Consider the following 17,317-nt stretch of genomic DNA (forward strand, 5'->3'; position numbering starts at 1 on the left):
AGCTTGTGGATTCTAAATGCTCCACCAGAGGCATGAACACAAACCATACAGATACTAAAATAGATAACCCAATCATGATCTAATATCTGTTTGGGAGACCTTGTATGGAAATTAGATGCTGTTTTCTCCAAGTTATAAATATACAAAATAGGAAGAGAAGGTCATTCAGCCTCTTGAGCCTGCTCTGCCATTCAATAAGAAAATGGCTGATCTGGGTTTCAAATTCCGCATTCCCCTCTATTCCCGATAACTTTTGATTTGCCTGCCTAACAGGAATTTACCTATTTCTGTCTTTAAAAACATTCACTGATACTTGGGAATTTTCTGCCTCAGAAAGCAAAATCGCCACAGCCCTCACAGAGAACAAGATTCTCCTGATCTACATCTGTAAAGATGAGGTCTAATTTTTAAACAATGCCCCAGTTCAGAGTCCACACAAGAAGAAATAGGTTTCCCATATCCACCTTGTCAAGACCATTCAGGACCTTGTAGACTTCAAATCAGGTCACCCCTCATCTTCTAAACTTCAGAGAGAACAGGCAGCCTGTCCGATCTGTACCTAAGACAACTATTCATTCCAGGCATTAACCTTGTCAACCTTTTCCAATGCATCCTTCCTTAAATAAAGGAGGCCAACACAGTGTTTGAGGTGCGATCTCATCCAACATAAATATAAAGCTGTTACATTTCAGTTACATTCAATTCCTCTCATAATGAAGATTAGTGTCACAGTGGCTTTCCAGATTATAAACTGTACCTGCATTGTGAGTTCTCGTGACAATGCAGACACTTAGGACTCTCTGCAACTTGGAATTTTGCAATTCTTCACCAGTTAAGTAAGAATCAGCTATTTTACTGTTCTTACCAAAAAGTGAACAACTTCAGATATTCCATTTCTGTATCTGTCAGATGTTTGCCTACTCATTAACCTGCCTATAAACTAATCAGTCCAAAAATCCTTTACACCTTCTTCACAACATATTTCCCAACATATCGTACTCTCTGTGACTTCAGCTACCATAGCTCAATCAGCTTCAGATATAACTACACTTCTGAACTTACTGGAATCACTGTCAAGAGCTTTGCAACAGTCTGAGTTTCTTGAAAAGGTGTTACATAAATAGTAGTCTTTCTTTCCCAGACATTCTAAAATGCGTCTGGTGCTATGGAGATACAGGATGAGATTTTTTACAATCTTCATTGTAAATGATTGACCCCAGCTAATGGGAAAACCGGCAGTGAAACCATTCAATCTACTGATGCAGTTCAAAAGAATTTCCATTGATGTCTTCCCCAGTTTAAGATGCAATATAAAAAAAGAAAACTGCACAATTGTGGGAACAACAATCCACTGCACAAAGGATTAAGAATTAATAGTTACTTAATAACTTTGACAAAAAAAAGGGTGGATTTTTTTAAAGAAAAAGATGTGTTATTCCAAAAATCTCTCAGAACATATTATGGCTGCCAAATGAGAAGCAAAATGACTTGGATTTGGATCAGCCAGGTGTTGCTTAGAACAAGGAAGTACTAACTTACCCTCTAGAAGCACCTCTTTGCCAGCTCTCTTCAGCACTTGCACTGCCTCATCATGTGTTGCATCCCTCAGGTCAACTGCATTCACTGACAAGATAGCATCTCCCACATACAGAGCCTCGGTCTTGTCAGCTGCCAAACCTTTGAAGATCTTCGAGATCAAAATTGGCATCTTGTTTTCCTTGCCTCCCTTAATGCTGATGCCTAGGCCCCCAACCTCTTGCTTGAAGGGAAAAAAAAAATGACATTACCATTAGGATCAGCGAGTATCAGGGTCACATCCTACCTAATAGTACCACCCTCCAACTACTGAAATTCTGAAACACACCAACACATTCCCATTCATGGCCTGCTTTTGCCCAGGACTTTGTAATCCTGCCAAGTCAGAAATAATGTGGGTTCCAGTCCCACCCAGAGATTCAAAACAAAAAAGCTAAGCTGGCATGACACACCAGTGGAGAACAGAAAGAATGGTGCACTGTCAGTAGATGTTAAAGCAAACGTACTAATTTGTCTTTAGCTCTTGAAACTTGCATTTGTGTAGTGCCTTCAATACAGTAACACCTCCCAAGATGCTGCATCATGAAACATTTGCCATTGTGGCACATAAGGCAATAAACTTGGTCAAAGATGAGGGGAGAGAGCACGAAAGAGAGCACGTGAAAGAGAAAGATATTTATGGAGAGAGCATAGAGCTTAGGGCCTTGGAAGCTGAAGCCATGACCACCGCAGTGGAGTGAAGAAAATTGGGAGTGTACAAAAGGCCTGAACTGGAGGATCCCAGAGATCTTGCATTCTTGCCAGACTGAAGGAGGTTACAAAGAAATGAAGCTATTACTGAATGATCCAGACAGAGAAACTAGCAAAAGCTCCTTCAATTCAACTCCTGCAGTTCTTGCTCAAAAAGAATGTGTTATTATTGTGCTTTGTGGGCACAGGAAGAGGACTAATTGAGGTTCCCTCTGACATTAGATTATTTCAGATAAAGCAAAACCTCAGAGACCACAAGCAAGCAAACAAATTACTTCGGCCTTTGAAACAAAACTGTTGCCATTGTAACCCCTGGCATGGAAACAGTGTGTGTGAATGTAATCCTACTAGCGGTTTACAAATCAAAATGAACAATGTCTTTGGAAAATGTATAGATGCAAGCACAAACTCTTGCAGCACATCATTAACAATGCAGAATTGCAGAAGGCACCCACACGTTTGGCTTTCAATAAGTTTGAACAACGAAAAATAAAGCACAAGGGGACCTAGTAGATGAATGCGATAGGATATCATGGTTAAAAGGGGTTAGGCTAGGAGAACCTAGTTGGGCAAACTAGATTGCTATTCCCTCAAGGATCATGACCTAATTGTGGTGATTAAAGAAATGGATCATGCAAACAGAAAAACAACAATGTAGTATAGGCCATTGCAGCTGTGCTGACCAAAACAGCTATCCAACTGAATCCCATCTCCTGCTGTGTAACCTCATTGGGAGCTCCAGTGCATATTCAAGTAGTTCTCTGTAATGCAATGCAAGTTTCTGCCCTTATCACAGTTTCAGGAAGTGAGCTCTAATTTCCCATTACCCTCTGTAAGAAAATATTTTTCACCTCCCTTCTAATCCTTCCACCAATTACTTTAAATCATGCTTCCTAGTTATCGACCCATTAGTGAAATTAGGCCCTTTTAATCCTCTCTAAAGACATCATAATAACATACGCTTCAATAAGATAGTGAGAAACTTTTCTTCACTAGTGGCAGGAATTTCCTAAACTTAGAACTGAACTGTTCAGGGAGCACTTTAGATTCCCTACAGTGTGGAAAGAGGCCCTTCGGCCCAACCAGTCCACACTGACCCTCCGAAGAGTAACCCACCCAGATCCATTTCCCTCTGTCTAATGCATATAACACTATGGGTAATTTATCATGGCCAATTCACCTGACTTGTACATCTTTGTGACAGTGGGAGGAAACCCACACAGACACAGGGAGAGTGTGCAAACCCCACACAGACAGTCACCTGAGGCTGGAATCAAACATGGGACCCTGATGCTGTGAGGCAGCAGTGCTAATCACTGAGCCACCATTTCACCCTAACAGGAGCATTAGACAGCAGTGGGAGTCAAACCCACATCTGTGCAGAGGCTACCACCTGAATCCAGCGGCTTAGACCACTCGGCCATAGCCCAGGCACTTCATCACAAAAGATTGAGAACTCTTTCCTTTAAATAGGTTGTTGGTGCTGGAAGAGTCAATAGAAAATATCAAATAAAAAAGGGAGTCATTTCTACCTCAATTTAGAACACTGACTTTGTGCTGCTGTTGGTTTCTGCTTTTTTTGGGTAAACCCAATTCCTGAACTAGTTGAATTATTTAGCCAGTTTGTTAACTGGTAGAAAAAAAATCAAAGTGGATGTACGTTTTTCAGGTAAGGGTGTAAAAGAATTTGGAACGGAGGTCAGCAGTGGAACTCGCATGCAAAGCAGAAATGACCTCATTTAACTGGCTGGAGAGGCTGATTAGCCTACTGTTTCCCACAAATGCTGTAAATCTGTATTAATAAAGAAAACTTGACAAGTATACATAAATGGATATTAAAGAAAGACATAACCATAGAATCCCTACAAATGTGGAAGCAGGCCTTTTGGCCCATCAGGTCCACACCGACCCTCCAAAAAGCAGCCCAGCCCCCTACCCTACCCCTGTCTCCCTGCATTTCCCATGGTGAACTGACCTAACCTGAACATCTTTGGACTGGTTGGTCTGACTTCCTTCCACAAAGAAAACTCTCACAGACACGGGGAGAATGTCTGTGTGGAGTTTGCACAGTCACCCAATGGTGGAATCAAACTTGGGTCCCTGGCACAATGAGGCAGCAGTGCAAACCACTGAGCCACCATGCACATGCTTGTAAGGGGGCATTTGTGTTGACAAGATGTTTAATGATTTTGTGCAATCTTCATTTAAAATGGAATTCTGGTGTAATTGAGAATCCTCACAACATGGATCCAAAAGTCCTAATGTTTGACTTTTGAACTTGGGTTAAGTGAAAAAAACAAGTTTGGACCAATCCAGAAAGGATAACAAAGTAACCACCATTTGTAATTTTCATCCTGGTTTTATCAGTCCCTGTCGGTTATGAAGGGAGTGAGGAGTAGTTAAAATAATGGGATTCAATTATCACTTCCTCAACTCACTTCCTGGAGGTTGCGTCCCACATTAACCTGCAATGTTTGAAATCAGATTATGTCTATAGAATCTGCAATAATTATCCCAAGGCATGAGTAAGAGAAAGTACAGTCTCATTTCACCACGAGGAAATGCAGAACCCTCCCATATCACACAAAAAAAAACCTCAATCACCTCAAACACATATGCCAAATCTGCCTGGGCTCTGAACCTGGTTCAAACCTGCAGCCAGTCCTTGCAATAAACATTTCAGGCATCACATCAGCCTGAAAAGCTCAAAATGGTTAATGTTTTTAAGATTTTATTTTAAGCTTCCTGATGGACAGACCAGCAGTTCCAGTTCTCTCATTTGGACTCCCCTGCCCTGGGTTACCCCAATCCAATCTTTGGCAGTTCTTTCCCCACCAGATAGAGACTTCAGCCCCATCTTCCCGACCCTTTACCTACCCCAGACCCCAATCTGAGCTGAGCCTTCGGAAGAAAACCCGCTGTTTTCAAATATATTCATGGGATCTGTGCATCACTGGCTAAACCAGCGTTTATTGCCCATCCCTAGTTGCCCAGAGATTACCGTGGATCCGGAGTCACATATAGGCCACAGCAGGTAAGGACAGCAAATTTCCTTCCCTAAATGACATAAGTGAACTGGCTGGGTTTTTACAACAATCAATAGTAGGGTTGTCATTAACTTTTTATTATAGATTTCTACCAAATTTGTTTTATTCATTCACAGGATGACAGCATTGCTAGTGAGGGTAGCATGTATTGCCCATCCCTAAATTGCTCAGGGGCAGTTAAGAACCAATCACATTGCTTTGGGTCTGGAGTCACTTGGAGGCTAGATCAGGTAAGGATGGCAGTTTTCATCCCTAAAAGGACATTAGTGAACTAGATGGGTTTTTCGCGACAATTGACAATGGTTATCGTTAGACTATTAATTCCAGATTCTTATTAAATGCAAATTCCACCATCTGCCATGGTGGGATTTGATCCTGTGTCCCCAGAACATTACCTAGGCCTCTGGATTAAACAGGATTCGCAGTATTACCATCTGGGTTGTGCGTTTTTGGAACTGGTCCTCCTGGGAGCAGATGCAGCGGAGTCGAAGGAATTGGGAGAATGGGATGGCGTTTTTACAGGGTGGGAGGAGGTGTAGTCCAGGTGTAGTTCCTTCTTCAAAGACCGCAATTTCCCCCCCCCCCGACGTGGTTGACGATGCCCTCCACCGCATCTCTTCCACTTCCCGCTCCTCTGCCCTTGAGCCCCGCCCCTCCAACCGCCACCAGGACAGAACCCCACTGGTCCTCACCTACCACCCCACCAATCTCCATGTACAGCGCATCATCCGCCGTCATTTCCGCCACCTCCAAACGGACCACACCACCAAGGATATATTTCCCTCCCCTCCCCTATCAGCATTCCGTAAAGACCACTCCCTCCGTGACTCCCTCATCAGATCCACACCCCCCACCAACCCAACCTCCACTCCCGGCACCTTCCCCTGCAACTGCAGGAGGTGCAAGACTTGCGCCCACACCTCCCCCCTCACCTCCCTCCAAGGCCCCAAAGGAAACTTCCATATCCGCCAGATTCACCTGCACCTCCACACACATCATCTATTGCATCCTCTGCACCCGATGTGGCTTCCTCTATATTGGGGAGATAGGCCGGCTACTTGCGGAGCGTTTCAGAGAACACCTCTGGGACACCCAGACCAACCAACCCAACCACCCTGTGACTCAACATTTCAACTCCCCCTCCCACTCCACCAAGGATATGCAGGTCTTTGGACTCCTCCATCGCCAGACCACAACAAAACGACGGTTGGAGGAAGAGCGCCTCATCTTCCGCCTAGGAACCCTCCAACCACAAGGGATGAACTCGGATTTCACCAGTTTCCTCATTTCCCCTCCCCCACCTTGTCTCAGTCAAATCCATCGAATTCAGCACCGCCTTCCTAACCTGCAATCTTCTTCCTGACCTCTCCGCCCCCACCCCAGTCTGATCTATCACCCTCACCTTGACCTCTTTCCACCTATCACATTTCTGACGCCCCTCCCCCAAGTCCCTCCTCCCTACCTTTTATCTTAGCCTGCTGGACAAACTTTCCTCATTCCTGAAGAAGGGCTTATGCCCGAAACGTCGATTCTCCTGTTCCCTGGATGCTGCCTGACCTGCTGTGCTTTTCCAGCAACACATTTTCAGCTCTGGATTAAACAGTCTAGCCACAATATCACTAGGTTGCCACCTCCCCTAATTTTATTTCACTACGATTGGATTTGAATCCATTAGCTCAGACTATTAATCCGGGATTGTGGATTACTAGTGACATTACCTCCACCTAACTAATAGGCTTGTGATGTTTAGATGGTCAGTACCCTGGATTTAAACTAGTAGAATAGAGTTCAAATCTCAGTCAAACAGAGAAAAATCAGGAAAATCAGGAAATTAAATGCTGGGGGTATTAATCTGCCTTAAACTTTTTTGGTCTGACTGGATATTGCAGACTGACACATTCCAGGTCCAGGACCACGTGCAGGGGGTGCACTAAAGCTTGGACAGCTGCTGCCAAGGCACAGTGGGGAAAGACCACTGTCTGAGATCCTTCTGCCAAAGTTAAATGGGGGTCTGTTTAGTTATTGGACCCTCCTGGTGCCTCAAACCAGGTAAATATAGTCTTGTCCTGTTCAACTAAGAGATGCCTTTGGTTTGTTTGTTCGATAGAATAAAGTCCAATGTTTGTTTCCTTGATACATTCCTGTACAGAATTAAACTGTGTTTGTGACTAAATGCATATATAAAGATATTTTTAATGATTAAAGTATATTTCTGAAATTAAAACCGTTGCCATGAAGCTGTTGAGTGGATGTAAAGTCCAAGTTGATTCACCACTTGTCCTTTTGGGGACAGAAATACCACCACTACTCAGTTTGGACCTATTAGCTGATCCCAACCTCACATGGTTAACTCTCAATTGCCTCCCTGAAGCTTTTTGCCACCTTCATAGGGCAATGATGCATGAAGGTGGATTTTAAAAAGATAATCTACTGACAGGTCAATCTTCTCCAAGCTTTCTGTCATAGGTGATTGTGATTATTGTCCCAATCATTATTTTTTTAAAAAAGCTAATACATCTCAAGCGGTGACCTTGATGTTCCAGGCGCTATATCAATGTAAAAAAAAACTTCTAAATACATGTGGAGATGTCTGCACTCGAGCAAATGTACTTTCCGAGCAGAGGAGAGAGCCTTGGGTATTGGAGGGGTTAATTACAGCTTGTACAGCTCCTGCAGGATTTCCAACTGTAAAGACTTGCCGGGCATTATTGCAAGGCCAGCGATTATTAATCATTACAGGGCACTTTTCTTGAAAAAAAAAGCAAAACACGTGAAGTGAAAAAAAACCCGGACTTCGAACCAATTCGGAGCAGTGAATAAGTGATCAGACTGAAAGAAAAACCAAACACAGTAAGTTGTTGTCACAGTCAGAAGTTTTTTTTTCCCCTGAGGAAAGCGTTGAATCCTGAAACTCTGCTTTCATTACCCAATTTCTTTCTAAAAAGTTAATTTTTGGAACCGCTTCACAGCTCAGAACACCGATCCCGAAAATGATACCAAGAGACAGACCCGCTCACAAGCGTGGGCTAAACCCAATATTAAGTCGAAAGCATTCCGCGTTTCCTTTTTGGGAAACGGTTGAACGGAGCCAAAGAGGTCAAAGTGACCAAATAATGAAACTGTGGCGTGTTGAGATAGTGCAGTGGTGCTGTTCCCTGGGAATGGACATGGGTATGGAACGAGCAGGAATGAGACAGGAGTGTCAGCTCACGTCAAATGTCACTGCCAGAAACACTCCCAACTTTCTGCAAATGGAATTTAAAAATGTGCAACTGATTACAATCAAAGTACAACGCAAAACAAAAGCACTACTGAAAATGCATTAACTCAAACAGCAAGTGGGAGAGGAGGCCACAGACTCCTCGTTCTCTCAGGCTGCAGATTGATGTACCTTGATGACCCTAACGCTCCGTTTCATGTTGCTGATAGTTTCGGGGATGTGCTCAGGTAGTTCGGTGAAGGCATTGCGGACCGCCGGAAACCTGGGGCTGCGAGAGGCGGCTTCGGGGCTCTGTGAACCCGCTCCGTTCGACAGTCCATTCCAGGAGGCGGTGTGCCCAGGCTGGTCAGAGCTCAGGATCAGATTCTCCTGGTTCAGGGTGGCCAGCACACGATGCCAGCTGTCCCTGACCAAAACCTCCAGCAGTCCACTTCGCTGTACCTTGCTGGCTAACGCCATCTTTGTCGCATTCTTAAAATACCAGAATGGTCAGAAGTTAGAAAGCTGAGAATGGCTGTAGCTCTTAAAGGTGATTGGAATTCCCGTTTCTCTCTCTCTCTCTCTCACCCCCACTCCTCACGGTGCCAAGAAATTCTTCAACTCGGTTCCTGTTTGAGATGGACAAGTTAGACAACAAAAAAATAATCTCCACCCACTTTCTGATGTGTACTATGGAGGGAGTGTGTTGGGACTGAGGGGCGTGGAGAGTAACTATATCGCTCTAAAGTTATATCTTTCATAGAATGAAAGACCCAGTCCCGCGTTGAAAGGTGTGGGCCATCAGGTGCGAATTTCAAATTGAAATTGACCCGGGACATTCCCGGGGTTTAATAATTGCCTTTACCTCTTGTTTTGAGTGAATGAGCGAGGGGAGGGGGATAGATTTCTCTGGCAGTGAAAGCCGTTTCACTTCTTCGATTGATCCAAAAATCAATTGCACCAGAACCCAAAAGGTATTAGCCACACAATGCCTGTGTGGAGACTGTTTCAAACTTTTCATCAAAACTGGGCAAAAGGTAGGGTTTAGGAGATTAAAGTGCACCTAATCAGAAACACACACTTAATCCGATCAGACCTGCCCCTGATTCGGCTAACGGCCTCACCATAAAAACGCGGGGAAACTCATTACACTGAACTCCACCTTAAACAAATGCTTTTCCTTCAGGAATACACGAGCCCCTGAATGCCTGAAGGTGCGTCTGGTCTGTACAAGGAATACAAAGCCATTGAACTGGAGTCCCAGGTAAAGCAGAGTTGTTTGACAGGTAAGATTACACACCCCCACCAACCACCACAATTTATAATTGTACACACAGCAAACAACTCTAAAGAGAAATTCCTTGACTTTTTTTTTGTTTTGTGTTGGTTTCTACAGAGTAAACTGCGACACCAAGTGGCTTTAAGAGAGAGGGCGCTTGTGGCTGGACAGACCCGATAGGATAGGATGCAAAATTTTATTTTTAGAAATCTTTATGTATATACACAGGCACTGAAGCCGTTCTGCACGGTCTTTGCATATCAAGAAAACATTGAAATCTAACATTCGCTGTAGTCACAGATGATCATTTCTTACTTATGCAGGATCCTATTTGCATACATTTAAGGCAATAATAGGGTTTGATAGCAGAACAGACCCCAAATTGTACTGGGGCAGAAAGATCTCAGATAGTGGTCTTTCCCCACTGTGCCTTGGTGGCAGCTGCCCCAAGCTTTAGTCCTTCAGTACGTGGTCCTGAATGTTGGAATGTGCCAGTCTGCAACATTCACTTGGGGTCAACTCCTTACACTGGAAGACCAACAAGTTTTAGGCAGACAAAACCAACCTTCACTGAGTTGATAGTCGCCCAGGCAGCGTTGATGTTTGTCTCAATGCGCGTCCCAGGGAATAGACCCGTAGAACACAGAGTCCTGTGGCGTGGAGCTGCTTGGGACAAACCTTGACAAATACCACTTCACCTTTCTCCATACCTTCTTTGCAAATGCACATCCCAGGAAGGGATGTGTGACAGTCTCTTCATTCCTGTATTGCTGGTGACCACCCTGAATTGACTGGATCTTCCAAAACCAATGCTGATGAATGCTGAAACATCAGTCGCTGTTCCAATTTAGTATCTAGTGGAAATCGTGATGGGAACTGCCCGGGGAATTTATTCTTCCAACAGGTATATACCTACTGGTCAGACCCTCCACCATTACACTGAGCTCAATGTTGGAGATTTTGGATAGATACGGGGGACTTACCTCAGTACTTATTGTACAATTGTTATTAAGTGATGAATAGAGTAACCCAACCTGCCCAAAACTCTCACACAGAACGTCACACCACTATCCACACCCCCTCCCCATCTAACCACCTATCCCACAGACCCAACCACTCACCTGGATCAAAATTCCCCAAACTCCTAACCTACTTATTATACTTATGATGTGATAGCCTAGTGATATTACCACTGGAATATTAATCCAGAGATGGTAGTGCACTGGGGGACCTGGGTTCAAATCCTACTACTACAGATGGTGGAATTTGAATTTAATAAAAATGTGGAATTAAAATGATGATTGTGAATCCATTGTCAATTGTAAGGATAAACCCATCTGATTCACTCATGTCCTTTAGGGGAAGAAACTGCCATCCTTACTTGATTTGAACTATATGTGACTTCAGCACCATGGCAATGTAGTTGATTCTTGACTGCCCTCTGAGCAATTAGGGATGGGCAGTGAAACAACCAACCAGCCACCTCCAGCTGCACAAACCTCATAACATCATCAGACCCTCCTGAATCTGAGTACCCAACCTCATTAACCTGCTGGTCAACACTCACTACAGTGAAGATTAGAGTGGTGCTGGAAATGCACAGCAGGTCAGGCAGCGTTGGAGGAACAGGAAAATCGACCTTTCGGGCAGGAGCCCTTCAGTGCCCGAACCCCTGCCCTTACTACAGTGCCACATCCCCTGTCCTGAACCTGACCTGCTCACCCACTCCCAACGCTTACACTGATCTGAGAAACTACCCCTTAACCTGCAAACTACTCCAGACCTGACTGCCCACTCTTGGTCCAGTTACCACTGCCCAATTCCTTATCCTTACAAGCTATTTCATCAACCCAACCCAACCCAACCTCCACTCCCGGCACCTTCCCCTGCAACCGCAGGAGGTGCAAGACTTGTGCCCACACCTCCCCCCTCACCTCCCTCTAAGGCCCCAAAGGAAACTTCCATATCCTCCACAGATTCACCTGCACCTCCACACACATCATCTATTGCATCCTCTGCACCCGATGTGGCCTCCTCTATATTGGGGAGACAGGCCGGCTACTTGTGGAGTGTTTCAGAGAACACCTCTGGGACACCCGGACCAACCAACCCAACCACCCTGTGACTCAACATTTCAATTCCCCCTCCCACTCTACCAAGGATATGCAGGTCTTTGGACTCCTCCATCGTCAGACCACAACAAAACGACGGTTGGAGGAAGAACGCCTCATCTTCCAGCTAGGAACCCTCCAACCACAAGGGATGAACTCGGATTTCACCAGTTTCCTCATTTCCCCTCCCCCCACCCTGTCTCAGTCAAATCCATCAAATTCAGCACCGCCTTCCTAACCTGAGATCTTCTTCCCGACCTCTCCGCCCCCACCCCAGTCTGACCTATCACCCTCACCTTGACCTCTTTCCACCTATCACATTTCCGACGCCCCTCCCCCAAGTCCCTCCTCCCTACCTTTTATCTTAGCCTGCTGGACACACTTTCCTCATTCCTGAAGAAGGGCTTATGCCCGAAATGTTGAATCTCCTGTTCCCTGGATGCTGCCTGACCTGCTGCGCTTTTCCAGCAACACATTTCCAGCTCTGATCTCCAGCATCTGCAGACCTCACTTTCTCCTCAAAGCTATTTCATCAACCTGATTACATCCCCTAACTGTCAAATGGCCTGATTACACATCGTGAATTCTCTGTCTCTCTAGGTAAAGGTGAAATCACCATAGTCCTACTGAACAATAAGGCTGCTCTCTCAGTGTACAGAGACATCTGTTAATGGTTTAATCTGAGGGTCACCACCACACCTCTCAAGGGGAGAGGTTGAGAAGGAGAGTCCTCCATTGATAACCTCAGCCAGTGTAGGATTTTAACCCATGCTGTTGGTGTTAGTCAGCATTGTAAGCCAGCAATCCAACCACCTGAGCTGACTGACCCCAGTCCATCAATCCAGCCCACCACAGGACTAAATACCTTGTCCAGACAACTCCCTGACCCGACTACCCATACTCACTGACCTGAGTGCACATCCTCAAACTGCTTACTGGTCCAAGTAGGAGAAAATGAGGAGTGTAGATGCTGGAGATCAGAGATAAGATTAGAGTGGTTCTGAAAAAACACAGCAGGTCAGCAGCATCTGAGGAGCAGGAAATCCCTGATGAAGGGCTTCTGCCCGAAGCATTGATTTTCCTGCTCTTCAGATGCTGCCTGACCTGTTGTACTTTTCCAGCACCACTCTAATTTTGTACTGGCCCAAGTACCCATGCAACTCTCCAAAACCGCGACCTGACCATCCCGACAAATTAGCTGCTGTGTTTTCTACATTACAACAGTGGCTATTGAGAAAACGGGATGACCAGTTTACAGTGAGGTCTCTTTCACAATGGGAAAACTGAATGCAGACTGGATGGCCATGAACGTTTCTGTTCAGTCTATATAAGTGATTTTGAGGCGCCTATTATCAGTCAATTTTATTCTATGCGCAATTTCTACTCTAACCACCTGTTCTTGGAAAAGTCAATTTTTTCTGTTTTTAGATTAAATTTTCCTTTGTCATTTTTTCATCTTGTCATTTCTAGTGCTTTCTCATTTATTCATCCATAACTTCATTGGCTATAAGGTGAAATGAGACATCCTGAGGTCATAAAAGATGCTATAAAAACATAAGGTCTTATTTTTGCCAGTCATACAACAAAAATTCTTTTCTCCAATAGCTCACATTCATCTATCTTTGCTTCTGTGCCACTTCCCACCAAGGCTCATGCTCAACCAGTCTCACTCATATCTGCACTCACTCACTGTCACTCACCCCAAACCCTGACACTGCCTCTCAAATTTTAATGTTGATCTCTTTCTCCGCACCTTCTCTATAGCTGTAAAACTGCATTCTGCAATATGTTCTATTACGCTGATGCACATTGTTCTGCAAGTATAGCATGCAAACAATACTTTTCACTGTGTCTTGCTACATGTGACAATAATAAATTAAACAATAATAAATCAAATCACTTACCCTGCATGCTTTCTGCACTGCCTACTCACTCACAGAGTGACCTTTGCATCTGCATCAATAGTAAAAACTGTGCTGTCCACTTTCACCTCCCTTAATGTGTACCTCTCTCTTATTCCAGGAGAAAACAGCACCACAACAGGGCAGAATGAACCAAGATGGTGATGGACTGCCCGACATTCAGCTCCTCACCCTTTATACGGAAAGCATCCTGACTCTGACTGTCTCAAATTGCTGATGAACCATTTCCATGCCCCCAGAAGCCACTTTTGACTGATTGCGTCAGGATCTTCATGAACGAAGGCTATCCCCCTTAACATGGCTGAGGTTTGCCTTTGTGTCTGTACTAAACGGCAAGGCAGGACATAAGTAATATGAACCCAATATCTCTGGCTGAGGGGCAAAGTGCACAAGGACAAGATAATGCAATGCTGTGAGTATGGGCTGGAGACAAAAAAAACCCCACAGATGTTGGAAACCAAGGTAGACAAGCAGGAGGCTGGCTTGCTGTGTTCTTCCAGCCTCCTGCTTGTCAACCGTGAGTATACGGGCTGGCCCAGAGGGAGGGAGTGCTTTGACAGTGAACAAAGAGCCTGAATTTACAGCTTGGCCAAGACTGTGAGCTGATGTCTATCCCAAGTTTCTAAACTCTGTGTCCTTGCTGCAGCTTACCATGATCACTGCTGGTGCAGATCAAGGTACAGCCATGAAGTGCAGGATAATCCTGTGTGTGGATTGGAGGTGTAGCAGCATGAAGATTGCTGCAGGCTGGTACATATTGCATGCTAATGTCCATGATGCTGGGTGTGCATGGCTGGTGCACATGGGGATGTTGATGAGATATTGGTGCATGATATCCAACATGGAGGCCCTTTCGAACAAATAGTGATCTGAATTTACTAGGTACCTGCACTGAGTTCTATGTTGAGTTTCTCAACGTCTCGAGAGTTTGGTAAGATAGGAATCTGAGTATGAATGAGGCAAGTTGGTGCTGTCATCAAGGCATTCAAAAAGCAGTCAATCCTCGTGAATTCACAACCTCACTGCTACCTAGCAGTGAACTCACTGTGCTGGTTGCGAAAAGCATTAAAAATGACATTGTGTTGCTGCCAACATCAAGATGGGCCTTGCCCAGCTTCACATCTGCTTGTAAAGAGAGGAAAAAAAACTGCAGATGCTGGAATCCAAAATAGACAGGCAGGAGGCTGGAAGAACACAGCAAGCCAGGCAGCATCAGGATGGGTTACACCTGAAACGTCGAATTCCTGATGAAGGGCTTTTGCCCGAAATGTCGATTTTCCTGATCCTCGGATGCTGCCTGACCTGCTGTGCTTTTCCAGCACCACTCTGATCTAAACTCAACAGACATTTTGGCATAGCCTACATTGCTCAGACTGAGATTCCACCCAGAGAGACTGTAATAGTCTCTCATGATGCCAGGCTAGTGAGGCTTTATGATTTTGTAGGAAGACATATTTTGCTTCATATGAAAGCTATCTCACCTTTCTCTCAGGCTTGATAGCTGAGTTTTAAACCATGGTGGTGTAAGCTACCATGGAGGATAAATGAATATAAAAATAAGTTACATAAGACATGTTTTTGCGAACTCTAACCACAATGCCGTGTTTCTTCTCCCGGCTTACAGGCAAAAGCTCAAGCAGGAGACCCCCCTCATGGATGCAGGTCCAGTGCTGCTCAGAGGAGGCAGAGGATCAACTCCGGTGCTGTCTGGAATCGGCTGAATTTGCCATGTTCAAACAGTCCGCAGGTACCTTGGATGAGTACGACAGACTTTTTATCAGCAAGTGTGTGGAGGACTGCGTACCAAGGAAGTCAATCCGGGTGTTCCCCAACAGGAAACTGTGGATGAATCAGGACATACAGAACCTGCTAAAAACCAGGTGTGAGACTTTCAGATCAGGAGACCCACTCAAATATAAGGAATCCAAGTATGACCTTCGCAGACCTATTAAGACAGCCAAGGACCAATACCGATCCAAGCTAAAGATCCAGACACCCGGCGACTATGGCAAGGACTGAATGACATCACAGGTTCGAAAAGAGACAGTGCAAGATAGCAGATGATGACACATCCCTCCCAGATCATCTCAATGCCTTTTATGCTCGCTTTGAGCAGACTTTCGGTGGAGAGGTAACACCTATTCCGACAAGTCCTGACGAACCTATTCCAACAGTCACTGCTTGAGATCAGATTAGTTTTCCTTCGTGTGAATCCAAGGAAAGCGATGGGACCAGACGGAGTACCAGGCCGTGCACTCAGAGCATGCGTAAATCATTTGGTAGAGGCCTTCTCGGACATCTTCAACCTCTCCCTGCAGCAGGCCACTGATCCTGCATATAACAAGAGGGCCGACATCATCCCTGTGCCTAAGAAGGCTCCTGCAGCAGGTCTCGATGACTACCACCCAGTGGCCCTAACTTCAGTGGTCATGAAGTGCTTTGAAAGGCTGGTCATGGCATTAATCAAATCCAGCCTCCCCACTACGCTTGACCCACTCCAGTTTGCCATTCGGACTAACAGATCCACGTTAGTTGCCATATCACTTGCCCTTCACTCCTCCCTGGACAATTTTGACACCAAGAACAGCTATGTAAGAATCCTACACATTGACTACAGTTCAGCCTTCAACACTATTATCCTCTCGAGACTGATTACTAAACTTAATGATCTCAGACTAAGCTCCACTCTCTGCTGTTTACCTATTGTTTACTTATCTATGCTATTTAACTCTGTGTTCCGCCTGTATTGTTTGCAAGACAAAGCTTTTCTCTGTGCCTCAGTACACATGACAATAAATTCAATTTGATTCAGAGAGAAATATGATCGCAAAATAAAGTGGGGCAGCAGGGATGCTGGGTAAAGAGACAGGCTAGTTAAACCAAAGAGATCTTGTGTTACTCACGATTTCTGCTTATCAAAAGGAGAATCAAGTTATTACCTTGAACACAAAAAAAAAGCCAGCTGAGTCACATAAGGAGAAAAATAGGTGCAAGAGCTTAGTCAAAGAGGTAGGTCTGTAGGAGTGTCTTAAAAAAGAGAGAAGCAGAAAAGTTAAGGAAATGTCAAAGCTTAGAGATGGGGCAGCTGAAAATTATTGAACTGTCAAGTTTTGTGTATCTAGTTCAGGTGGTTTCAATGTTCTGTAACAGAAGGGTCTGTACAGAGTATCAAAATTCTGTTGTGGCCATAAGGCAAACTAATAAGATGTTCTGTAATACACATAGCTCAAAAATCACACGTCACAAAAGATCTTTAATCCTGCCGTACTGTAATAATTTCAGTTAATACCCATATTACTTAGTTAATGTAGCTTGGGTGGGGTAAAGAGCACCTCAGGCAGGAAATGATAACAATATTTAAACCAAACTGTTTGATTGCAATTCTTGCTGTGATTCTATGCAACTGTAATGTCGAACAATGGTGTTTTGGATCATTCTTGCTTTCCACAGCACATTTTTGCAGTTCTTTGGAT

At 44.6% G+C, this 17,317-nt stretch overlaps 1 protein-coding gene and 1 long non-coding RNA gene across 2 annotated transcripts in view; one reads left to right on the plus strand and one right to left on the minus strand.

The window, feature by feature from the left end:
* The window catches only part of sntb1 (syntrophin, basic 1), a 126,964-nt gene extending 117,668 nt beyond the window's left edge, over nucleotides 1-9,296 (minus strand). The window contains exons 1-2 of the mRNA XM_043688683.2: nucleotides 8,725-9,296; nucleotides 1,540-1,759 (exon numbers count right to left, since the gene is read on the minus strand). Coding sequence (XP_043544618.2) covers nucleotides 1,540-1,759; nucleotides 8,725-9,012 — 508 coding nt within the window. The 5' untranslated portion in view covers nucleotides 9,013-9,296. The remainder of the gene's footprint in view (nucleotides 1-1,539; nucleotides 1,760-8,724) is intronic.
* On the plus strand, nucleotides 8,122-17,175 carry LOC122549233 (uncharacterized). Its single transcript, XR_006311464.2, has 4 exons — nucleotides 8,122-8,183; nucleotides 9,719-9,818; nucleotides 13,945-14,256; nucleotides 15,469-17,175. It is a non-coding gene; the product is annotated as an uncharacterized LOC122549233 (long non-coding RNA).
* Nucleotides 17,176-17,317: the final 142 nt, after the last annotated feature.

Source organism: Chiloscyllium plagiosum, unplaced genomic scaffold (assembly GCF_037043375.1).
Source record: "Chiloscyllium plagiosum isolate Xiang-an unplaced genomic scaffold, Cpla_swu_hap1 HiC_scaffold_4, whole genome shotgun sequence".
NCBI classification, from domain to species: Eukaryota; Metazoa; Chordata; class Chondrichthyes; order Orectolobiformes; family Hemiscylliidae; genus Chiloscyllium; species Chiloscyllium plagiosum.